Source organism: Haliotis rufescens, unplaced genomic scaffold (assembly GCF_023055435.1).
Source record: "Haliotis rufescens isolate VD_foot unplaced genomic scaffold, xgHalRufe1.0.p SCAF_7, whole genome shotgun sequence".
NCBI lineage: Eukaryota > Metazoa > Mollusca > Gastropoda > Lepetellida > Haliotidae > Haliotis > Haliotis rufescens.
Genome location: NW_025964361.1, coordinates 11,134,107 through 11,161,192, shown reverse-complemented (window position 1 = coordinate 11,161,192; position 27,086 = coordinate 11,134,107). Strand labels below are relative to the sequence as shown.

Sequence of the window (27,086 nt, the reverse complement as noted above, 5' to 3'; positions counted from 1 at the left end):
TCAAGGCCCTATGGACTAGGTCCCCAGTAACCCATGCTTGTAAGAACAAGCTGACCAAATATGCAAGTGAATAGTTTTTTGCGCTCCAGAAGATTTGGTGGTTAGCTCTTGTTACAATGTGTCACATGCTTGTCACTTGTCACTGTACCAAGACAATGCTAGTTGGTGCTCATGTCATCAACCATTGGTTTGTCAGGAAAAATTATTATGATATAGCAGGAATATTACAGACTGTGGTGAAAAGCAAAATGCAGATCACTCATCAGTTCAACAATGATTCAAGGAAAATAAGGGGCAATGGTTGTATATCCCTATCTATGCTACACAAAAGAAGTTAAGGACCACCCGATTCTTTCATATTACTGTAGTTAATCTGGCATGGAGACTGGTCCTTAGCTTCTACACCAAGCCTATCACAAAGACTGGGTACTGGGGATCTAATCCCACCTATTCTGTTCCAGACTCATGGTCGGGGTTCAGGGAGATGTCACCATCCTCTCCATGTCTGACCCACCATCTCAAACCAAGACCGACACAAGCAGATATATATAGGGGTGAGAGGATTTGTTCAAATGAATATCACCACCAGGGATGCCACATGCAGGATCAAATGGGATGAAGACATTCTCAAAAGCCAAAACAAACTGGGTTAAATAAAACCACTTCACCCAATGCCAAGACATTCAAATAATTTCATGACAAAGAAACCCCAGGCAGACAAAATTTCAAATTGAGCATCTCAGAAGACGAGCTTGGATTAGTGCGGCTATTATGTGGTGGCCTGCTCCAAGACTGGTCAAGACTGGTCAAGACTGGCCACTGGCAGGTTGGACAAAAGTGTCTCACCTCGAGGAGATTTAGGGGAACATTGCAGTTCTAGTATGTCTGGTTCCTCTCGGGTATCTAACATCAAAATACATAATTTACAGAGTGCACAATCCTATTAGTCTCCTTCAATGATAATATAGCCTTGTCCCCAACGTTTGTCAGTTGTTAAGACATAACCATTAGGAATCTATTTACTTCATAAAGGTAACATACCAGTATGTTGAAAAACTTGTTTTTGAACAAAAACTAACATACTGGAATGGCAAATTTGAAATTGTATATAACCCAAAAAGATTCACAATCAATTAAATTTTCAAGCAAAGTTAGTTACAGTTACAGTAAAACCCTGTTACTCCAGACCTCATTAGTCCATAAACTTGGCTTCCAGACAATCACATATGTCAACTGAAGTTTATTTTCCAACAGACATAAATCCATACCAATAATTTATTGATCAATAGAATGGTTGATTGGGAATTTGTTCATCCCAGTCCGTGACTTTAGCCACTAGACATAAGAGTGAGTGAGTGAGTTGGGTTTAACGCCGCTTTTAACAGTATTCCAGTTATATCGCGGCTAGTCAGCTTAATGTGGGAGAAAAGCCCGAAGCTATGGAGGTCTCAGACGTTTACCACTTCAGTGAAACCCACGAGCAAGGGTATGATGGTCACAAACCTAGAAACATAATCGGGGCGAACCGGGATTCGAACCAACAATCATAGGTTTATGGTGTGCCCAAGGGACGCAACTCTGCACCGCAAATCGCGGCGCCTCAGACGACTGGGCCACCTGTACCCCCCACTAGACATAAGAAGCCCAAGCTCAGAAATATTAATCCATATGATAACACAAAACATTAAATCTATCAATAATGATGCTAAGAGCCATAGCGTGGAATATGACTGTCCGGATTAACAGGGTAAACATACAAAACACAGAGAACAGATTTGTACCACACATTCACAATCAACCAGGTGAACAACGCTTCAGCACTTACCAAGTTCATGTACGCTGACATTAGCATAAGTGCTGTTTGATCCCCGTCGTGGATGTTCCACATGGTCCAGGCGGGGGGATTGGGAGGGGTTTTGTGGACCGGCTCGATTCTGGGGGAGCTGTTGTGACATCACTCGCGAGGAGTTAAGAGAGTCCGAACTGCTTGATGTGCTACTGTGCGTCTCAAACCCTGAAAGACAAATCATGAACACGTGACATACAGATGTATCCATCCAAACTGATGCAAGCTGTTGGCTCTTCACAGACCTGTCAAAGATGAGGTGAGGTGAAATGGAGTCATGTTCAAGATTATTTCACTTATATAGTGATGGGCATGCATATTTGTGGGACTGCTTGTACTAGTCCAGACTTATGCCGGTTTCATAATGCTAGCTCACTACCCTACCATGTCACAGTTTAACATGAACACCCAACTATTATACATCATACCGACTCCTAACTGCCCAGTCCTTAATGTCGAACGAGTACCATTGTTTAATGTCTTTTGATGTGATGTGGCCTGGTGATAGGGAGCAAACTGATGGCTAATACTGAGATGATGTTCTACCAGACTACATTTTGGTCTATTGGACATATACTACTCAAAAGAAGTATAGGACCATCTGATTCTTTCATATGACAATTGTAATCTGTCATTGTCCTTAACTACTTTTGAGTCGTATGGTTCCTTCCTTAATGCATTATGGAATTAAATAAGAGGAAATTGTCTTATTGGTGAGTGAGAGAATGTTGTTTTATGCCAGTGGTCAGCAATAATCCAGCAATGTTACAGCCGTATCACATTACTGTGGCCAGCACATTTCAGGCTAACCAGTGTTAACTAGCACAAGGACACACTGAGGTCATACATAGTACTGTCACAATGGCCGGCTTCGATAACAAGAATGGGGTACCTTTACACCTACAGGAATCCTGCAAGAACAAGTCTCGTGATGGTATCACAACTAGACTACCCCAGCTGCAAACATGACTGGAATGCAACAATCCTTACAACATTCTGTTAAACAAAACTAAAGATTGAAATTGTTCAAGTAAATGAAAACAACATGTCTCATATGAGGTGTTAGTGGCGTGGAATTCAAATGGTAAAATGAAGGAGAAAAAGGAAATTAAAATGTTAATTTGTAATGAAATGAATTCATGAAAGGTCAATATAAAAATAATGAAATATTGAATGACCACCAAACAGTGTATTTCATCTGTGTTATTACTGCATTTAAAATGGGAAAGGTAGTAGATGGTTTTAGGGGTGGTTTCCTAGGCACCAAAGTACAATCAACTCTCAGCAGTCATATTAACCAACCAATCCTCATTTTTCATCAGGGATGGCTGTGAGTACAGTTAAAAAATGGTTCGACATATCAATGTTAAAAAAATCCCTGTCAAGATGAAAATATCCTTGTGATAAGTGAGTGGAATGGAAATTTGAAAAGCATTTCAGTTATATCATGGCACATTAGCTTAATCATGTCATGTGGGAGGAGAGGGGGGAGTGATGTGGAATAGAGACATTTACCGCTTCCATGAACAGAGGGGAAGGGTGCCAACAGACCAATTATTATAACCAGGACAAATTTGGGATTCAAACCCAGGACCAGTGGATCCTGGTATAGATAAGGGACACAACGGGTTGCAGCGAACACTGCCATCCATGACCCCTGGTCATGAGAGAATAACACCATCCTAACACAAAACATGCTTCCGCTCTTACTGCCTATCTGTTTTAGTGACTACAGTGGGGAACAGCTCTCAAGCTGACTAAATGGTATGAGGAAAACATCCATGCACTAAAGGTTATGGGTAGGATGTACAAAAACACAGACAGAGTCACAGGTCTGCATTCTTTAAAAGCTCTGTGGGTGAATAGAGTTGTATAACAAAGTCTGAGGTGATAGTGTGAGCACCTATCCATGGAGGTTGGTCGTGAAGCAGACAAGGTCACAGAGCTCAGCTATCCAGGGTGTGAGCACCATTCATGGAGGTGGGTCGTGAAGCAGACAAGGTCACAGAGCTCAGCTATCCAGGGAGTGAGCACCATCCATGGAGGTGGGTCGTGATGACAGACAAGGTCACAGAGCTCAGCTATCCAGGGAGTGAGCACCATCCATGGAGGTGGGTCGTGATGACAGACAAGGTCAAAGAGCTCAGCTATCCAGGGTGTGAGCACCATCCATGGAGGTGGGTCGTGATGACAGACAAGGTCACAGAGCTCAGCTATCAAAGGTGTGAGCACCATCCATGGAGGTGGGTCGTGATGACAAGGTCAAAGAGCTCAGCTATCCAGGGTGTGAGCACCATCCATGGAGGTGGGTCGTGATGACAGACAAGGTCACAGAGCTCAGCTATCAAGGGTGTGAGCACCATCCATGGAGGTGGGTCGTGATGACAGACAAGGTCACAGAGCTCAGCTATCCAGGGAGTGAGCACCATCCATGGAGGTGGGTCGTGATGACAGACAAGGTCAAAGAGCTCAGCTATCCAGGGTGTGAGCACCATCCATGGAGGTGGGTCGTGATGACAGACAAGGTCACAGAGCTCAGCTATCAAGGGTGTGAGCAACATCCATGGAGGTGGGTCGTGATGACAGACAAGGTCACAGAGCTCAGCTATCCAGGGTGTGAGCACCATTCATGGAGGTGGGTCGTGAAGCAGACAAGGTCACAGAGCTCAGCTATCAAGGGTGTGAGCACCATCCATGGAGGTGGGTCGTGATGACAGACAAGGTCACAGAGCTCAGCTATCCAGGGAGTGAGCACCATCCATGGAGGTGGGTCGTGATGACAGACAAGGTCAAAGAGCTCAGCTATCCAGGGTGTGAGCACCATCCATGGAGGTGGGTCGTGATGACAGACAAGGTCACAGAGCTCAGCTATCCAGGGTGTGAGCACCATCCATGGAGGTGGGTCGTGATGACAGACAAGGTCACAGAGCTCAGCTATCCAGGGAGTGAGCACCATCCATGGAGGTGGGTCGTGATGACAGACAAGGTCACAGAGCTCAGCTATCCAGGGAGTGAGCACCATCCATGGAGGTGGGTCGTGATGACAGACAAGGTCAAAGAGCTCAGCTATCCAGGGAGTGAGCACCATCCATGGAGGTGGGTCGTGATGACAGACAAGGTCACAGAGCTCAGCTATCCAGGGTGTGAGCACCATCCATGGAGGTGGGTCGTGATGACAGACAAGGTCACAGAGCTCAGCTATCCAGGGAGTGAGCACCATCCATGGAGGTGGGTCGTGATGACAGACAAGGTCACAGAGCTCAGCTATCCAGGGTGTGAGCACCATCCATGGAGGTGGGTCGTGATGACAGACAAGGTCACAGAGCTCAGCTATCCAGGGAGTGAGCACCATCCATGGAGGTGGGTCGTGATGAAAAGTCCCCGTTTTCCAGCCTCTTCTGTTTCTGGGGCTCTGAACAGAATCTCTGTATGGTAGGTACATGGTGAGGAGATGAACAGGTAACAACGCAAGTGGCATGATGATGTTGGAAAGCACACAGGTCATTCCCAGATGTAGAGATCTAACAATGCAACTACACCATGCTTATTACAAAGGAACATGTACACACACAGAGGATCAGTTGATAGTAAGCACAAGGTGATCATTCCCAGATGTAGAGATCTACCTAACATCTACACAATGCTCGTTACACAGGTACACACACTGATATGCAGGTGAAGGTAAGCACATAGGTCATTCCCCAATGTAGAGATCTACCACTGTTTCTACACCATGCTTTCTACAAAGGTACACAAACTGATGATTAGGACAAGAAATGAGCAGAGTCACCTGTTACAAATGCTGTCAAGTGACTTAGATGAAAGTGTTTTTCTACATTAAACGCATGATACTTGTTGCATGTTAAGTTATTACTTAATTTTAAGACTTCTTCAACTTACACAATTTTACACATTTCCTTTGACTTAGACATTCTGATGCCAAGGAAGACAGTATGTATTGTTACTAACATCTACAATGTAACTATACAGATACAGTGAAGTCACATTAATCCCACATGGTTGGTTGCATATGATTATGTCGGATTAACGAGTATGTCGGGTAAACGAAATTAAGTTGTATCAATGTTAGTGATGGAGTGTTTGCTACCGTATGAGGGAAAACTAAAGTGATACAGGTCATAGACATTTACTAGTAGATCCTGGCATGACAAAGGGACACAATTCTTCAAATTACATAATGTCACCTAATACAAAAAAATCATATCAATCCTTTTCCGATGATTTGTCCAGATAATCAAAATTCAGAATTAAAGATGAATGTTTTACCATAAAGTCTTTTTAGTTTTATGTTGCATTCCAAAAAGATTCCAAAAAGGAAGTACTTCCTGACAAAGACGGTCCTGACAAACAAGGTACCACCGTGCACCTGGGCCGCGAATGCCTGCTTAAAGAATTAATTTTTTTTCTTGTCTCCAATAACAGTACGCAACAAAGAAAATGAAGACTTACAAACATGGTTAATACAGTTGTATTTTTCCAACAAAGTGCCTTCTATCATTCCATACTAATGGAGTGTAAGTACAGGGGTGCATGTTATTGCTACAGGTCAACCCAATGTGTCCGCCCTGTAGTGGGAGGGGCCGTGTTAGTAGTTCCATCTTACCCGGGCTACAGTCCCTGTAGTAGTAGCGATTGTTCAGATAGCGTGTGTAATAATTGTATGAATTATAGTCGGGGACTGCAACAAAAACAGTTCAAAGCATCTAGTGATTATGAAGATTACGAACGATATTCAGTGATAATTACTCTGCAAAGTAATTGTTATGAAAGCAATGAATGAGTCATTGTTGAAAAAAAAAGGTTAGTATTAAAGTATTATTTTCTAAGATTATTGCATATTGTATCAAATTCAAGAATTATAGCAATGCTGAACGCATGTGAAAAGAGAGGGGCCAAAAGCAGCAGTGATAATATGAGCTACTTATTAAGAAAGTGCATTGCCAACTCCAAATTTAATCATCACCATGATTGCCAAAATATCTGTATTTTAAGCAAGATCTGAAACTCTACTATTGACAACCAAAATGGAGATATTACCAGTTTCATTTGACCACTTGTCAAGCATGTCTGTAAACAACAGAGTCAAATGCAGAATTTTGTAACTTACAGCATTTAGTTTTACATTATGAAGCCTCAACACAAAACTGTATTGTGACAGCAGACCGGGTGTGATATAAATGAATATATATATCCATCATGATAATATAAGAGTTGGATAGAACAATTGGGTGTGTGAAAACAAAAGTTTTCACAACAAACACTCCCACAACAACACAACACTACCCTCACAGTACTCATACAACATTTCCCATACAACACCCATTATAACAACATCCTTACTACAACACACATCTACAACAAATTTCCCCCAAAAAAGTACCCAACAAAACGTCCAAAATTACCTACAACAATTGGAGCCAATATTGCATACTACATGCACGGATGAAAATTATTTAGTGCTAAAATTAACAAATAAACTTGACACAGTCAGTATGTGAGCGTTTCAATGACAGTTTACCAGAAACGATATAAAATATGCAAGATTAATGAAGATTTGTGTCATCAAAAAATGAGAATTATTTTGACAGAAAACAAAAGGGAAATCTTAACATGGGTGTTATCTACAACAGCTTTATTGAAATAAAACCCAGGGTGTCTTTACACATCATAAAGGGGATGCAATGCAAATACAGCCAGGAACCAGTTCCTGTGATGAGGAATTCATTGCAGAGTGTGACTCATTGTAAAGCTTACTCTAAGGCTATTTGTGCACACACAAAGGTGGTGTGAGGATCGGGGACCATCAATGAATGGACTTAGTCTAGAATTACAACAAACTTAGATGTGAAGACCTTTTTCTATAGGAAATGTACAGGTCATAAACACGAAGCTAATCCTGCACCTCCTTGCCACAAATGGGTAAGTATTTTCTTTTCTTTCTAGAAGTTCATTGCACTCCTTTAAGTAATTATAATATATGAAGAGAGCCAAGTTAATCTATTTGCTCAAAAGGAAGCCAACTTACCTCCAGTTTGATGGTTGAATACCTGTGTAGGACGTATAAATCTTGAAGTTCTTGAAGGATGCACCGGAGCCTGGTTTGCATAGATATGTGACGGTGTTCCTCCTGTGCTGCCGCCACCAACTCCACCGATGCCGCCGCCGGTGCCGCCACTATCTTGGGTTAATACTGGGTTTGAGGAGGCGGACATGACGGCAGCGGGGGATCGTGGACTTTTGTTGCCACTGTGATTGCTCATTGCCTGATTATGTTTGGGGAGAACTCTCACATTGCACAGATCAACACAGTCCTCAGGTGCATTGTGAAATATCTGTGAACACACCAACGACAAATGAAGATAACAGGGAAAAGTATCTTTCCTGTATTGTTTGCAAAGAAACAATTTTACAATTCGCGTCAATTTGAGGAATACAATGAAACCTCAAAAAAGACCAGCAAACAAACCTAATTGCTTTAGCACACCTCTCCTATTGATATAGAAAGTGTTCTAAGCTTTAAAAGAACCTATTCAGTAGTTTTCAAGTTATAGACCACACACAAAAATGTCCTCGGAAGGACAGACAGACGTAACTCCTTGGTATATCTATATACCCAAGCCTTTAAGGTTGGGTGCATAACGAAAGAACCTCTTTGTATGTGTATGCCTCTAAGGCAAGTTCTGCACGTCATAGTGCATAACCATTACTTGTACTATGTTGTACTATTTGTTTTTGTTTTGTTGATTAATGTTGCATTCAGCAAAATTAACCAGTTTGTGGATAATCGAGCATGGACCAGAAAAAACAGGGACTGATATGTAGGAGGCACTATCCACTTATCAGCCAAGTTGCTGAGCCTGATCCCATCCAGTAAGTAGCCTCTCATAACAAACATGGGCTGCTGGGGACCAATTCTAAGGGGCAACCTATGCTTGTACCTATGGTGTCTTCAGGGGCAGGGTGGTCAGACTTGGTGACATACTCGGACTTTATCTGAGGTCAACACTCAAGGCCTGTACCATGTCTGCACTGACAGTGTATATCATCCTACCTTGTCATAGTTATTGATGAGTATTTCCACAATGATGTTGCAGAACTTGATGTCCATGATGGCTGCCATCGTCTCCTCTTCTGGTCGCATGAGCGTTGGCCCAAAACAAACTCCCAAATTGGCCACAGTCATTTTATTCCGTTCATGTTCATTGGAAACTCTGTTAAGAAGAAGACTTGTGAATACATATTCTGCTGATTTCATGACTTCATTCTACAGGTCTCTTTAGTTCTAAAATTAGAATTAAAATTAAATTCTTTTGTCCGCATGAGGCAATGGCTGAACAACATTTCTGCTCAACAGCTGGAGATCTTGCATCAAGGTAAGACATAAAATGATTCATAGAGATTATAAATTCAGTTAGATTTCAAATCAACAGAAATAGGTGGATCTTGTCACTGCTGTTAATATGTTAGCAGCTCAAGTTAGAGTTAACAACCATAGGAGAGAAAATAACCCTTGATACAAAGATATTGATAAATTGACAAAAGAGAAAACCCGAATCTCGAAAATAAGATAAAGTTATTTCGATTAGTTGTCAAAATATGTTACTATTTTCATTTAAATATGGAATTGGTCATGTCATGGCATCTTTCTAAGGTTTCAAAATTGTTTGTTGTTTAACACCCCTCTCAGCAATATTCCAGCTATAAGACAGAGATCTGTTAATAATTGACTCTGGACCAGACAATCCAAAGATCGATATTGTTACTAATGACAACCTTTGTCATGGAACAATGACATGCAACCAACAAAGTGACCGAACCTGACCACCCGATTCAGTTGGTTGCCTCCTACGACCAGCATAGGCTGCTGGGGACCTATTCTACTCCAGAATCACCCATAGCTTTAGGTCATAAGGCAACTACTAGAGCTCACCTCTGTAGATGTGTAAGGAGTAGGTCCAACATCTCAAAGTTGGACTCCGGCAGCTGATGCACCAGCTTGTGAATATCCAGAATTCTCAACGTCTTTGACTCCTGCTCTGAAACACATCAGCCATGGGTGGACATGAGTAGTCAGTACTCCATCAGCTTCATCTTGGACAGACCAACACTAATATGTTTCTTTTGTTTGTTTCAATATTGTTTTATATCACAGAAAACAGTATTCCAGCTATGTCACAGTGGCCTGTTAATACTCAGTACAGGACCAGGCTAACAGGTGAATGACAGACTAAGCAACATCTCACAGCCATTGGAGTTTATAACCTGTTTTGTTTGGTTGTTATTTAATGACACACTCAGCAACATTCCAGCTGTATGACAGCAGTCTGTAAATAATCGAGTCTGGGCCAGACAATTCAGTGATTGACATGATGAGCATTGATCCACGCAATTGGGATACGATGACATGCATCAACCAAATCAGCAAGCCTGACCACCCAATCTCATAAGTCGAATCGTAGTTGCCTTTATGGCAAGCATGGGTTGCTGAAGACCCATTCTAACCTGGATTTTCACGGGACCGTTAGATATTATATGACACAGTTTCCAAATATGATAGTCAAAAAGTCAATCAGAACATGACAGTTAATTGCAGCCCTGGTCAACAATTGTTTATCTTTTCAAACAAGAGTTATCACAAGATGGCAAATCCCCCCCCACACACACACACACACACAATAGCAAAACACAGCTGGCAAGTTTGGATGAAAAGTCTTTTTTTGCTGTCAAGTTATGCTCCAGAAACGAAATACAGATGGACAAACAGAAGGAAGGTCAGTCATTTTGTGTGTACATATTAATGCTGTAGTTAGTAACAGTACACACGGCATTAAGGCCTATAGTCTAATCTTGACCATTGACTGTAAAAGTCCTGTTTCCCCCCTTGCTGAACTAGGCTGCAATTCCAGAGTTATATTTTGGCTGCCTAAAGGGTCTATGCATAGCCCAATCAAAATCCTGTAATGAACTAGACATCCAGTTCATAAACAACATGGATTTCAACATATAGATTTTGTTTCGACTGCAGGATTTGCTACGATCGAGAAACAAAATTCCAGCCTAGTTCAGCAAGGATGAAAACTGGACTTTCAAAGTCAGTTAACACTGTTGCCTCGGGAAGATGCCACAAGGCTTACAGGACACAATTTGGCAAGATATCAACTACCCTACTGCCGTGCAAGGATAGGAAACATTCAAGCACATAAAAGTCCATGTGTTGTCTGTCATAAATGACCAATATTATGAGAATAGCTTATTTCCAACCATAGTCTATAATCTCAATCCAGGGCCAAGTAAAATGACTTTCGTCCAGCAATACATCTAATAAAAGTCCACATTTTAACACTGAAACATATTGGAAACAATTTCAAGTGACATGGCAAAGGCCTTAGATAAAAACATTTGAACTTCTCAAGACCTGAACACTAATCTAGATTTCATTGTTAACATGCATTAATTATCTACACACAGAGATGCCAACCCTAATGGAAGCCTTGGAGTAATCAGGGGTCAAAAAGATTATTTTCATGTGAAAAAGAGTAATGCTTAACAGTACTTGTCATTCCTTATTTAATTTGAACCCTCAAAGATCCATCAATAAAATGAACTGAGTGTGTTTTAACATAAGAACCCGTCAGAGACCTTGTATCACTGAGTAAAGGATATTTTAACACTATGTGAATTGAAAGCACGGCTCTCATTGGTCAGCATAGTCTTAATACAGAGTGCTTCGTGTCACCGGTGCATTAACAATTTGCTCTCAGAGATAATTATGCTGGTAAATAATTTGTAAAGAAAAATGACAAAAATTGTAATTTAGGGGAGGACAAGCGTAATAGCATACTTTTAGGCTCAAAACCAAAACTATTACGCAAAAATCGTAACGGTTGGCACCCCTGCATATTATATCACCCACAATGGCATTAAAATGTACTTGGTTCCTATAAAGCAGCACATCACACGTTGGAACTTACTTGCTGCTTTGATAAACTCTTCATGAAGTTTGAAAGACATCAGTGGTTCGGGGAGAGACCTACAAATACAACAAAAACAGTGTGCAGGAATTTCAAGATGCTAGTACTGTCCATTTACAGAGATCAGGCAATGATATAGTCCTAAGGGTAGAGTAAAACACATTCTTTTAAAGAGCTATGGATTAAACTGTAAAAGTCATTTTTGTTGATGGGTTAGTGGTGAGGTGAGGTGAGGTGAGGTGAGGTGAGGTGAGGTGAGGTGAGGTGAGCTAAATAGACAGATTTTTCATTCATGCACCGATTGTCTTTAAATGTAATATCCAGTTATGTATGACTGTTTTATAATCTCATAACAACTTTGACTGGAGTAGGTCCAATAGTCTTTCAGAAATTGTAGTAAACGTCGGTACCTTAAATTACCTTCCAGACTATATATAGAGAAGATGCATGCATGTGAGTTAGTAGCTGATTGTACTAATTCTGACTGGTTTTATAGTTGGTTGGTTTGTTTGTTGTTTAACACCTCACTCAACAATATTCCGGCTATATGACAGCAGCCTGTAAATATTCGAGTCTGGAACAGACAATCCAGTGATTGATATCATGAGCATTGAAAATGATGCCATGCATTATGACGATATGCATTAACCAAGTCAGCGAGCCTGACCGACCGATCCTGTTAGTCACCTCTTACTACAAGCATGGTCACCTTTTACGACAAGCATGGGTTGCTGAAGACCTATTCTACTCCGGATCTTCAGGGGTCTGGTTTTATAGTGCTACGAGTACCTACTGTTTAACATGGATAACCTGCAGGCACATTATACTGACTCCGAGCCGGGCAGTCCTTGTTTCATGCCTTGATGCTGTTGGCCAGACGATAAAATCAAGTAGCATCATCTTTTGGTTTGATGGGGCGAGGGGATTACCCACCGACCTACTGCTCTCTGGGCAGGCACTCTATCCACTAGACAACGGAGGTGAGGTGAAATGGGGTTTAACGTCACGTCCAAGGTTATTGCACTTATATAGAGACATGCATGCATGTGTATGTGTGAGTGTGGTTGTTTGTACTAGTCCTAGTACTAGACCACAGAGGTGGATTGACGCCATATAGAATAAATGACAATAATGGTGAATATAGACTAATTATGGTCAATGGAGACTGACCTGAGGTAATTTTTCACAGCACTAGTGATTGTCTTGGTTTCCCAAGCAGTAGGTTCGTCCAGCTGTATCTTGTCTGTTTTCCTCCTGTCTGTGGCACACAAGAAACAACATGAATGACACAAGATCCTGACATCTTAAATGGAGACAATGCTCAATTTCATTGTTGTAACTAGTGCTGTGTAATTAGGGCATTGAACAATGCGATGAATATATATCATAAAATCTGAGTTAGTAGACAACCAAAGTGGTGTTTGAAAGACTTAAACCAAACTTGCTCAGACTGCCAATTTGACCTTGCCTAAGCTACCTTTAACATTATCAAATATATGTAGAAATTGGCAAATTATTGTCTACTCCAAACCAAGTAGGTGACTGCAAAGCCTATTGGTCAATAACTCTTTACATGACCATGATGTTTGTTTGCTTGTTCTTAAATGCAGCACACATCAAAATTCCAGCTAAACGATGGTGACCTGTAATATTGATCAAGTTTGGACCAGATAATTCAATGATCATTATTCTGAGCAACAATCCATGCTGTCGGGGGTATGACGACACATTCACACATATATGACCAGGTCACCAGTTTGACCACCCGATCCATTTGGTTGCCTCTTACGACAAGAATTGGTTGCTAGGGGTCTATTGTAACCCGAAATCCCCACAGGGGATGCGACCAGTGGACACCTATTGCTCAGAATTGTTTGTTTCCCCTGTCATTCTGATGTATGGGGGAGTGGAAGGGTAGGAAATGTTGGTAGACTTACCTAAACCCATCTGTATTAGCCTATTGACTTTAGAGTTGACGCCCACCACTCTGTACAGCCCTTGCTCCTGAAGACCTGATGTAGGGGGAGAAAGCATTACGTCAGCAGGTCAGTACAGGTCAGCATATCGGTCAAGAGGGTGTGCTGGTATTGTAACATCATAATGGTGGATCTGGGATCCAAAACCAGATCCTCATATCCTGACACAGCAAAGGGACACAACTCTGCAGAAGGAGTTTGTGGTGTCAAAGACCTAATATTTGTTTGTTTGTTTTTGTTGTTAAACGCCGCACTCAGCAATATTCCAGCTATATGACGGCGGTCTGTAAATAATCAAGTCTGGACCAGACAATCCAGTGATTGACATCATGAGCATCGATCCACGTAATTGGGATCGATGACATGCATCCAAGTCAGCGAGCCTGACCACCCGATCCCGTTAGTCACCTATTACGACAAGCATAGACGCTTTTTACGGCAAGCATGGGTTGCTGAAGATCTCTTCTACCCCGGAATCTTCACGGGTCCAAAGACCTAATAACATGAAGATGATGTAAAGTCTGGCATGTACTACACTGTGTTTGTCAATGTATTCTATCCCTTTAATGATTATTCTCTATACTTTAATGTCACTCTTAAAACAAGCATCTATTGAATACTTGTTTACACTATCTAATCTACTGTAGATACATCCCATGTCCATAACACACCACTAAACATGGACAGAAAGACTATCTTACCCCTCTTTTCAACCGATGCCAGACATCTCTTCACAAATGTAAAACCAACGTCATCCAGGAAGGCTGCAAGAACCAGAGGAAATCATAAACAGAAATCAAGTTATACAGTCTCGAATTCATTCTTATACAATGAATTGGAGATTGGAAAAACTTATCACATCAATCTTTTCTTCATTATCTAATTATGCTTTTGTCTGTTATAGACACTACAGTCAACAATATTCAAGCTACATCACATCAGTCTACAAATACGTTTCGTGACATGAAAGTATTGCGAGTGGCTAACAATAACCTTCATTGCATCTGGAAAATTTTGTGACACTCTGTTAAGATTACCAAAGATAAAAGCTACTCTTACACATGAATACACAATGTCATTTAGAAAGTGGTCAAATATGACAAATTTTATATTTGGAATAATACTTTATCAGTAAAGTACAGATTCTGGTACTTGTTTTGGGTTTAGTCCAATCAAGGATTCGAACCCACACTGCCAGAGTGAGACACCTAATTGCCAGCATAGAAAGCAGCGATCTAACCCACTCAGCCACCGAGACTTCCACAAAAATGAAAGTCCAACAACTGGTAGTCAAGATCATGTACTTTGTGTACTCGCCTGACAAGTGTAAATTGGTACAGCTCCCATGGCCGACAGCTATGAATACACAATGCCTTTGGCTGAATAGGTTAGATCACTGACTGTGTGCTTGTGATCAGAGAAACCAGTGCTTGCCATTAGGCCGTTGGGCTGGTCCTGTGCTTGCCATTAGGCTGTTGGGCCGTCCCTATGCTTGCCATTAGGCCGTCTCTGTGCTTGCCATTAGGCTGTTGGGCCGTCCCTGTGCTTGCCATTAGGCCGTTGGGAAGTCCCTGTGCTTGCCATTAGGCCGTTGGGATGTCCCTGTGCTTGCCATTAGGCTGTTGGGACGTCCCTGTGCTTGCCATTAGGCCGTTGGGCCGTCCCAGAGCCTGACCACCCAATCTAATTGTCCCCTCTTGACCTGGGTCTGAATTTGGGTACTAAACTATGCATGACCATCTCTTTAGAAACACTCACCTTCTTCATTCCTTGCTTTCGGGGCATGGTACACCTGCAAGAGGACACACATCTTCAATAGTGCATAGCAACCAACTGAATAGGCACACATCTATAATAGTTCACGGCAAGTAATTGAGTGGATCCACAAATTCAGTTGAACTTAACCTAGTCCATCGTACATAACATATTTTCCCTAAGCATCTTTACTGCATATTGAAATTCTGAGAATGTTTTTCACCAAAAATATATCAGTTTTGAAACTGGCATGTTGTGAGGTCAGCGCAGGAACCATCAACTGAAATACACCGAGTGTCAGAGACGATAGGATAGGAAACTACATGTGACGCACCGGTTCTTTCCCGTCCATAGCACTCATCCAAGCCTTCCTATCTTCTTCTGATAAACACTGGAAAGTCATTGTCACATTTCTGAAACAATAAAGAAGAAGAGGTCTGAATGTATGTTGAGATGGTTGACCAGTCAATGCTGTGATTACACCATGAACATGAATGAGTGAGTGAGCTGTCTGTGCTAATAATGCTGAGTCTACAAGCTGAACATGGCTGTTAGCATCATTTTCAGTAGATAATAGTGTTACGTTATGGACCAATATGAGCAGAGCTAAACAGAATTTGAGTAGACTCAAGCTTCGGACAAGTGGCTAAAGTCGTACACAGAGTAGGTTTAATGCAGTATGAACAGCGGGTAGTTGATCAAGTCTGGAGCAGACAAACCGGTGGTCAATATTGTGAGCCACATCCATATAGTCAGGCTGCATGTCTACTCTAGCAGTCACCCATTCAAAGTCCTACTATTGTGACCACAGCTCCCACTGTAGTCCCCTTTCACAAGCAGCATGATGTACACAATTCCACTCGGCACCAACATGTTCAAGGCAACTCAACCCCGACCTTCTTCGCCCCACCTAAACTAATAGAATATGTCATTGGGATTCCCCAGGGTACAGACAGTGTTACAACTACACTAATAGAATATGTCATTGGGATTCTCCAGGGTACAGACAGTGTCACAACTACACTAATAGAATATGTCATTGGGATTCCCCAGGGTACAGACAGTGTTACAACTACACTAATAGAATATGTCATTGGGATTCTCCAGGGTACAGACAGTGTTACAACTACACTAATAGAATATGTCATTGGGATTCTCCAGGGTACAGACAGTGTCACAACTACACTAATAGAATATGTCATTGGGATTCCCCAGGGTACAGACAGTGTTACAACTACACTAATAGAATATGTCATTGGGATTCTCCAGGGTACAGACAGTGTCACAACTACACTAATAGAATATGTCATTGGGATTCCCCAGGGTACAGACAGTGTTACAACTACACTAATAGAATATGTCATTGGGATTCTCCAGGGTACAGACAGTGTCACAACTACACTAATAGAATATGTCATTGGGATTCTCCAGGGTACAGACAGTGTCACAACTACACTAATAGAATATGTCATTGGGATTCCCCAGGGTACAGACAGTGTCACAACTACACTAATAGAATATGTCATTGGGATTCCCCAGGGTACAGACAGTGTTACAACTACACTAATAGAATATGTCATTGGGATTCTCCAGGGTACAGACAGTGTCACAACTACACTAATAGAATATGTCATTGGGATTCCCCAGGGTACAGACAGTGTTACAACTACACTAATAGAATATGTCATTGGGATTCTCTAGGGTACAGACAGTGTCACAACTACACTAATAGAATATGTCATTGGGATTCCCCAGGGTACAGACAGTGTCACAACTACACTAATAGAATATGTCATTGGGATTCTCTAGGGTACAGACAGTGTTACAACTACACTAATAGAATATGTCATTGGGATTCCCCAGGGTACAGACAGTGTCACAACTACACTAATAGAATATGTCATTGGGATTCCCCAGGGTACAGACAGTGTTACAACTACACTAATAGAATATGTCATTGGGATTCTCCAGGGTACAGACAGTGTCACAACTACACTAATAGAATATGTCATTGGGATTCCCCAGGGTACAGACAGTGTTACAACTACACTAATAGAATATGTCATTGGGATTCTCCAGGGTACAGACAGTGTCACAACTACACTAATAGAATATGTCATTGGGATTCCCCAGGGTACAGACAGTGTTACAACTACACTAATAGAATATGTCATTGGGATTCTCCAGGGTACAGACAGTGTTACAACTACACTAATAGAATATGTCATTGGGATTCTCCAGGGTACAGACAGTGTCACAACTACACTAATAGAATATGTCATTGGGATTCTCCAGGGTACAGACAGTGTCACAACTACACTAATAGAATATGTCATTGGGATTCCCCAGGGTACAGACAGTGTTACAACTACACTAATAGAATATGTCATTGGGATTCTCCAGGGTACAGACAGTGTCACAACTACACTAATAGAATATGTCATTGGGATTCCCCAGGGTACAGACAGTGTTACAACTACACTAATAGAATATGTCATTGGGATTCTCCAGGGTACAGACAGTGTCACAACTACACTAATAGAATATGTCATTGGGATTCCCCAGGGTACAGACAGTGTCACAACTACACTAATAGAATATGTCATTGGGATTCTCCAGGGTACAGACAGTGTTACAACTACACTAATAGAATATGTCATTGGGATTCCCCAGGGTACACACAGTGTCACAACTACACTAATAGAATATGTCATTGGGATTCCCCAGGGTACAGACAGTGTTACAACTACACTAATAGAATATGTCATTGGGATTCTCCAGGGTACAGACAGTGTCACAACTACACTAATAGAATATGTCATTGGGATTCTCCAGGGTACAGACAGTGTTACAACTACACTAATAGAATATGTCATTGGGATTCCCCAGGGTACAGACAGTGTCACAACTACACTAATAGAATATGTCATTGGGATTCCCCAGGGTACAGACAGTGTTACAACTACACTGATAGAATATGTCATTGGGATTCTCTAGGGTACAGACAGTGTTACAACTACACTTATAGAATATGTCATTGGGATTCTCTAGGGTACAGACAGTGTTACAACTAAACCCCTCTTTCTCTAAGAACTCAATGCCAGATAAACTTACAGAACATATCACTGGGATTCCCCAGGGTACAGGCAGTGTCACAACTACACTAATAGAATATGTCATTGGGATTCCCCAGGGTACAGACAGTGTTACAACTACACTGATAGAATATGTCATTGGGATTCTCTAGGGTACAGACAGTGTTACAACTAAACCCCTCTTTCTCTAAGAACTCAATGCCAGATAAACTTACAGAACATATCACTGGGATTCCCCAGGGTACAGACAGTGTCACAACTACACTAATAGAATATGTCATTGGGATTCCCCAGGGTACAGACAGTGTTACAACTACACTGATAGAATATGTCATTGGGATTCCCCAGGGTACAGACAGTGTTACAACTACACTAATAGAATATGTCATTGGGATTCCCCAGGGTACAGACAGTGTCACAACTACACTAATAGAATATGTCATTGGGATTCCCCAGGGTACAGACAGTGTTACAACTACACTAATAGAATATGTCATTGGGATTCCCCAGGGTACAGACAGTGTCACAACTACACTAATAGAATATGTCATTGGGATTCCCCAGGGTACAGACAGTGTTACAACTACACTGATAGAATATGTCATTGGGATTCTCTAGGGTACAGACAGTGTTACAACTACACTTATAGAATATGTCATTGGGATTCTCCAGGGTACAGACAGTGTTACAACTACACTAATAGAATATGTCATTGGGATTCTCCAGGGTACAGACAGTGTCACAACTACACTAATAGAATATGTCATTGGGATTCCCCAGGGTACAGACAGTGTTACAACTACACTGATAGAATATGTCATTGGGATTCCCCAGGGTACAGACAGTGTTACAACTACACTAATAGAATATGTCATTGGGATTCTCTAGGGTACAGACTGTGTTACAACTACACTAATAGAATATGTCATTGGGATTCTCTAGGGTACAGACAGTGTTACAACTAAACCCCTCTTTCTCTAAGAACTCAATGCCAGATAAACTTACAGAACATATCACTGGGATTCCCCAGGGTACAGGCAGTGTTACAACACAACACCTCTCAAGTGCACCCATTATATGACCACTTACCAGGCACTGCCCTCACATTCCTGTGTGAGAACCTGTCTACAACAACTATACATTCTGTTGTTTAACGTGAATCTTGACAACTTCCACGTATCTATCTCCTGCAAAACTCCACACAATGAGGAAGTTGTTATTGTTATTGAGTTATCTGTTGGAAACTTGCATGAAGACATGTACTTACTTTTCTTTCACTGTCAGATCGAAGCAGAAACGTTTCTCTATGGAATCTGAGGCACGTCTGAAAGAAAAACAGTTATGACTTTTCAAGTGAGACTGTTTAGTGGCGCTTATAGTGAAACTCCACCAATACAACAGAAGGGACACAATGCATGAGTTTCACACATTGTTCAAAGAGTTTTGCCAAAGAACCCTTCAGTCCATATGGCTGCTCAGATTGTTTGTTTGTTGTTTAACGCAGCACACAGCAATATTCCAGCTATATGATGGCGGTCTGTTAATAATCGAGTCTGGACCAGACAATCCAGTGATTGACACCATGAGCATCGATCCACGCAATTGGGATCAACCAAGTCAGCGAGCCTGACCACCCGATCCCATTAGTCGCCTTTTACAACAAACATAGTCGCCTGTTACGGCAAGCATGGGTTGCTGAAGACCTATTCTACCCCGGATCTTCATGTGTCCTGCTCAGATTGGACATTATTGTCGTGACCGAGTTGTGCTTAACGTTGTTTTGAACAGTATTTCAGTTATATCACAGGGTGTCAGTTTGATGTGGGAGGAAGGCCAGAGTGATGCAGGTCTAAGACAGTTTCCATTTTAGTGAATCCCACGAGTACCGGTATGGAACTAAGAAACCAGAACTTGGTTACAGGTTCCTGGCACACCTAAGGGATGTAATTCTGCTTAGACAACTGGGCCACCCACGCCCCGATAGAATTTTTTTATGAACTCTTGCAAGAAACATTGGGAACTGATAACTGACCTTTTATAAAAAGCTTCTGTCATGCTGGGGCTCTCCTAACTGCCAAACTTTAAGCTTGCTTAGTTAAACAGGGTCATTTACTTTTATCACTGAGTGAATTGGGTTTAAAGCTGCTTTGAACAATACAGTATTTCAGTTACATCACAACGTGTCAGCTTGATTTTGGAGGTAAGCCCAAAAGTAATGCAGACGTTTACCAATTTGGTGAAACCCACAACATGGTATGGTGCTGACTAGAAAAAAATCAGGGTGACTTTGATGGGACAGTCATGGAACTTTCTTCCTGAGTTAGGTAAGTTAGAACTCATACCTGACACAGGAGTCCAAGACATAGCGGTCGGGAGTACTCTGAAAGAGAGGAAGAGGAAATTAGCTGTATATACTCTTGAAGAACCTTAATCAATTGTGTGGCTAAACGAGCAGTTAGGGCTGGGACGATACACCAACTGTGAGATCCGATCCATATCACGATACCTTCCTTCACGATTCGATACGCATCACGATACTTGCATGTGCTCTTATCAGTGGTACGTAATCCATCTTTGTCATAGACAGGATTGCCAAATAACGCCTTACAGTTAGCAGTGTCAAGTATGGTGCAACGGATTAAAATATTGATGTTTTCACTATTTATTTTCACTAGTAATCAGTGTTTGGTGTTACATTTACTAAAGAAAGCATTTAAGGTAAGAATCGATACTTTTTACTTCGTGTGCTACTGTGATTGATACTTGTATCGAGAAGTAAAAAATCATGATCCACTGATGCATCTGTGTATCGTTCCTCTATACTAGGATAAAGCCTAAGTAATTGCTTGTCCGTATGATCTACATACATACTTGATCAAGACCTCTTTGATGGCATAACATATGACCAGTGTTGACTCAAAAACGTAATGAATGGACAAAATAATCATCAAAGGATATGCTACTAAATCATATGTTAGCGGCGAATGAATTAGGTTCAATGCTTCTCAATCATATCATGGCATGTCAATGGATTTTGAAAGAGTAAGAGAGCGAATTGAGTTTATCGTCGCGTCAAATGGCGTCAGCTGATTGTGGGAGAAGAGATGAAAGTGAAGGCGATCCTAGTGGTACGACCACAAGCACCGCTGTCTTCTGTTCACCCTGGCTGATTAACAAACTCTATCACGATTCGGCACTGAAGGGTATTTGGATAGCCATTTGCAGCAAGGATGGGAGGTTGGAGGTGAATATGTTTCACCAATACAAGTCCATCGGGATTCAGCACTCAGGGTATTTGGATAGCCATTTGCAGCAAGGATGGTAGGTTGGAGGTGAATATGTTTCACAAATACAAGTCAGCACTCCGGGTATTTGGATAGCCATTTGAGGCAAGGAGGAGCTTGGAGGTTGGGACTCTATCTTAGTAAGGTAGTAGTGCTAAATGGGCAAGTTCATTTGGCAGAGGTCTTAATTACAGCTGGCATTCACTCAGCAATCATTATGACAACTCAATACAAATCTAATACAGAAGTATGGATTTCGGAGAGTGAGTCAGACCAGACCAGGAATCCCCACACCGGTCCAGCACTGAGGATGTGGCTGATTCTGTTACTGCTACATTGGTAGTTGTTCTATCCCCGATGTAAGATCCACCTTACCATCTTGCCCCCCATCTGGTTGTACAGGATCATGTAGAATTCTTTCGTCTCCTTCTTGTACTGGCAGTAGAATTTGGTCCATGTTGTTCCCAGAGCCTCTGTAAACAGGAATCACACATCACCATTTATATGCCAACCAGTTTAACTGTTGCTTAACGGTAAGACAATGTCATAAAAGCACATTCTGTATCGCCTTATACTGTGGCACAGTCTTTCGTACGACACCCAAAAAGGAAACTTCTTATAGTGGTACTGCCCTGTATCCAACAATATTATCGTAACCATTGGGCACCTTTCACTATCTTTACCATTGGGCACCCTTCACTATCTTAACCATTGGGCACCCTTCACTATCTTAACCATTGGGCACCCTTCACTATCTTTACCATTGGGCACCCTTCACTATCTTAACCATTGGACACCCTTCACTATCTTTACCATTGGGCACCCTTCACTATCCTAACCATTGGACACCCTTCACTATCTTTACCATTGGGCACCATTCACTATTGTTAACCATTGGGCACCCTTCACTATCTTAACCATTAGACATCCTTCACTATCTTAACCATTGGGCACCCTTCACTATCTTTACCATTGGGCACCCTTCACTATCTTAACCATTGGACACCCTTCACTATCTTTACCATTGGGCACCCTTCACTATCCTAACCATTGGACACCCTTCACTATCTTTACCATTGGGCACCATTCACTATTGTTAACCATTGGGCACCCTTCACTATCTTAACCATTAGACATCCTTCACTATCTTAACCATTAGACATCCTTCACTATCTTTACCATTGGGCACCATTCACTATCTTAACCATTGGGCACCCTTCACTATCTTAACCATTGGGCACCCTTCACTATCTTAACCATTGGGCACCTTTCACTATCTTTACCATTGGGCACCATTCACTATCTTAACTATTGGACATCCTTTAGTATCTTAGCCATTGGGAGCCCTTCACTATCTTAACTATCTTTGAATACAATAAATGCAATTGGGCACATAATTGGTCCATAATGAAAACAAATCCTGAATATTTGCAAAACCAAGAGAAATTCTGTAACCAAAAAAACAATGAAGATTGGAGTTGACTAAAATGATAATTGGGAGGTCCTAATGTGTGACCTGATTGATTGCTTACACCCATACAGCAAGCATCCTGGTGCAATCAACCATTGGTTTGCCTGTCCTAAGACTGGCTTACTTACAGGCCACCATGGCATAGCTGGAGAATTGCTGTGTGTGGTGTGAGACAACATTCACTCACTCTCTCCCAGAATATCAGAGTGGTACTTACTTTTCTCCAAGAGATACAGATAACCTTGTCGGGTAAATCCTCGCATGGTCCCGGACGACTCTATGGGCCTCTGTGCAACACAACTCTCTGTTATAGCATGACATAAGAAAGCTCTGGGAATGTACACAATGCCTATCCCATAACACTTCCTTTATCCTAAAAATCTGCACTATAAATATGTGTCATTGCCTTAATGCTTAAAAAAACACTTTGACTGATTTACTGTTTTGCTAAAGATCTCTTTACATTCTGACTTTAAGTTGGAGACTGGTGTTACTGAGAACAAATTCCATCCACATTTTGCCAAAGTATGTATGTTAAATCTGACACCTTGGACTGGCCATGACTTTCTTAAGCTGAATGATCAGGGAATTTTTTGGTTGTAAAAAAGATATTTATTTCTGTTATGACAGAAACCTACACCAGTGAAATGAGGTGGATTTGCAAGAATTATCAGACCCCTGTTCATGGGTCACAATTTGATACTGAAGTCTTAATTTTAAAATATTGTCCCTCAAATACTCTTGTTAATACCAAAACAAAAATCTCAAAGTCACAAGCAGCATATGGTAGGGACAAGCACATGAAATCAGTATTCATGAAATGAATGATTTAATGACATGGTTACTTTCTGCAGGAACCATCTTCCAGAGACTAGTACCACATGGTGATGACACAACCTACCATGAGATGGGACCAGTGCAACATTCACCACAACATGAACAACCAACTCTTTATCATTCTTCATAATTCTGTATGCGTTTCAGACTTAATAACCTTTCTGCTCGAACGGAGGCAGCCATTACTGGATGTAACTGATGTCTTTCTGTCAGAGTAAGCATGCTGGTCATTGGTCTGTGAAAGGGGAAATAAACAAAAATAAAGCATGTTGTTCAACCGAACTTCATGCAATGTATGTATGTGTGTGTGCAGCAACATTGGTAGTTCAAACAAAAATAAATCAAAATATGTTCATGTGGCAGGATTTAAAAGAAATAACACAAATTTGAAATTATATGGAAAATTTGTTTAGCGATGGAGAAAGGCAGTGAATGTTTCTGGAGGGCTTCATAACTGCACCATGCATGTGATCTTGCTATCCTGTGAGTACATCACTCAATCTGTACACAGTGCTGCGTGTGGCTACAGGAAGATGTTACACAGATGTTGTTAGACTATTCAGACAAAATGTCCTCTTCCTACACAGACAGCACATGTGGCTGGAATGATGTGTTTGGTTAAGTGGCTATAGGACACAGCTGGTAATGACAATGGGGGAAGAAGCCATGTGAGAGTGTACCGTGTCATGCAGAAGTGTCATGGCGAGATGAAGACTGGGCTATAGCATGTAAACCGATGTTGGGACTGAACCTGTTCCTTGTGTGAAGCACTAACCACTGGGCTAAACCCCTGGTTAGTAACAGATAGCACCTTTCTACATACAAAAAGGTACTCAAACCAAAATCAGATGAGCAAAGAAATGTACCCCACCATGGCAATATGCAAATGGTGCTGAAGTTTGTCAGTTTGTTTCTTTGATGTTTAATGCAGCAATATTGCAGCAGTCTGTAAATAATGGAGTCTGGACAAACAATCCAGTGATTGACATCATGAGCATCGATCTGGGCAATTGGGATATGATGACATGCATCAACCAAGTCAGTGAGCCTGACCATCCGATCCCGTTAGTAGCCTCTTACAGCAAGCACAGTCATCTCTTAAGGCAAGCATGGCTTGCTGAAGACCTATTCTACCCAGGATCTTCAGGCCATCAACCAAGTCAGCGAGCCTGACAACCTGATCCTGTTAATTGCCTCTTACAGCAAGCAACGTCGTCTTTTACGGCAAACATGGGTTGGTGAAGACCTCTTCTACGCCTGATCTTCACGGGTCGAGAGCCAAACTGAAAATGGTTTCATGCATTGAGAACATGGCCAGTGCTGTACATAGACTGCCATGCTGGGGTACATTTCTGTAGTACCTCTTCCGACAATGACACCAACAGCATTAGTAGACACAAGTTGGCCCTGATTCCATACAGTACCAAGGATTATCCAAGTGACAATGATCACTCACAACACAGCCCAAACAAGTCATCAATGCCTTGACATATCAACAAGAACCATGTGACATTCAACGAGACTAAGATGAACATGACATGGTGGTGAAACTCCAGTGTGACAGGGTTAGCGATCTCTGCAAGGTGATTAGTCCTGTCTGCAAACCATCACACTACAGTGCTCAAACCAAACTCACAAAACACAGTGGCAAAATGTGGATCAATTCATTGTAAGTCTCATGCACATCATCATGTAAACTTGTAACTGTGAGATCTACTTGGTTCATTCAAAAGTAATGTATCTACTCATGCAGTACCACATATCTACAAAATAATATATTCCTAAAAATTATTTTATTAATGAGAGAAAACATGTCAATGGAATCTATTTATTATCAAAAATAGAAATATATTGATATTTGATCAACAAATAAACAAGCTACTCTCAATGCAGAAGGGATTGGGAAGACGAGGATGAACTACGACACATTTAGTTGAACTACGGGTTGGATACAGAAGAGAGTGCCCTTACCAAGAATGCAGGTGCGCCCGACGCTGGGAGCTATAATATAAGCCAGCGTTAGTGTCAGATGTGAAAGCCAGTGGTAAGTTCAAACTGGGTCTTCAGATAATTCAATTTAACGCAAAAAACATAGTGCAATACAAAATCAGACTTTCATTAACCACTTCTACATTCAGACTTATGATATAACACAGTATCTACACACCATTGTAAGGTTTTAATTCTTGTAGCCTTGAAATCAAGACTATGTTCCATCGACAATACACGTCCCTTGACAACTGCCATCATATACCACTCAAAAAATGTTTAAGGCCATCCGATTTTTTCATATTAATACAGTTAAACTGACAGACTAACTACAGTGATATAAAAAAATGGGTGGTCCTTAACTTATTTTTAGAAGCATATATACCCCACTCAAAAAAGACTCCATGTGACTAAAGCAACCAATCAAGACTGTTTCAAGTGACAGATGAGTTTTAATCATGTCTTCTGTCTGAAATGTTCTTTTTCATGAATAGTTGATCTGTCCGGAAACATTTGTGGAAACATTTTGGAGCCACAAAGTCACAGCAGACAACTTTTACAAGGACAGTTCTGATTGGTTACAACGTCATATCCAGGCAACCATCTGATTGGCTAGAACAGGATGTTCTTGAACCAACTGAATGCTGCCCTACCAGTTTCCGAGGGGTGTGGAACATGGCCATACATATTTCAAGAGAAGAAAATGAGACAGATAGGATTGTCTGGAAATGTCCTAGAGTTCATAGGCAAGATATGTAAAAGCTTAACAAGTAAATATTGTTCTGATAGTGAACAAGGAAGCTTGAAAAGAGCTAAGCAATTATCTGAAAACCCAGTAATG

At 41.4% G+C, this 27,086-nt stretch overlaps 1 protein-coding gene across 7 annotated transcripts in view; it reads right to left on the bottom strand.

Moving 5' to 3' along the window:
• Window positions 1–27,086, bottom strand: part of LOC124127845 (rho GTPase-activating protein 26-like) — an 87,389-nt gene that overhangs the window by 15,635 nt on the left and 44,668 nt on the right. For 3 of the 7 annotated variants that reach the window (XM_048387812.1, XM_048387816.1, XM_048387817.1), the window contains 16 exons: window positions 23,637–23,706; window positions 22,324–22,421; window positions 21,007–21,044; window positions 19,932–19,988; window positions 15,904–15,982; window positions 15,573–15,606; window positions 14,516–14,578; window positions 13,776–13,850; window positions 13,009–13,096; window positions 11,839–11,897; window positions 9,798–9,903; window positions 8,919–9,078; window positions 7,893–8,199; window positions 6,471–6,545; window positions 1,826–2,014; window positions 847–903 (listed from right to left, as the gene is read on the bottom strand). In XM_048387812.1, coding sequence (XP_048243769.1) covers window positions 847–903; window positions 1,826–2,014; window positions 6,471–6,545; window positions 7,893–8,199; window positions 8,919–9,078; window positions 9,798–9,903; window positions 11,839–11,897; window positions 13,009–13,096; window positions 13,776–13,850; window positions 14,516–14,578; window positions 15,573–15,606; window positions 15,904–15,982; window positions 19,932–19,988; window positions 21,007–21,044; window positions 22,324–22,421; window positions 23,637–23,706 — 1,555 coding nt within the window. Of the gene's footprint in view, window positions 1–846; window positions 904–1,825; window positions 2,015–6,470; window positions 6,546–7,892; window positions 8,200–8,918; window positions 9,079–9,797; window positions 9,904–11,838; window positions 11,898–13,008; window positions 13,097–13,775; window positions 13,851–14,515; window positions 14,579–15,572; window positions 15,607–15,903; window positions 15,983–19,931; window positions 19,989–21,006; window positions 21,045–22,323; window positions 22,422–23,636; window positions 23,707–24,413; window positions 24,492–26,227; window positions 26,258–27,086 lie in introns of all 7 variants that reach the window. The other 4 variants (XM_048387813.1, XM_048387811.1, XM_048387814.1 and 1 more) reach the window with 4 other exon arrangements.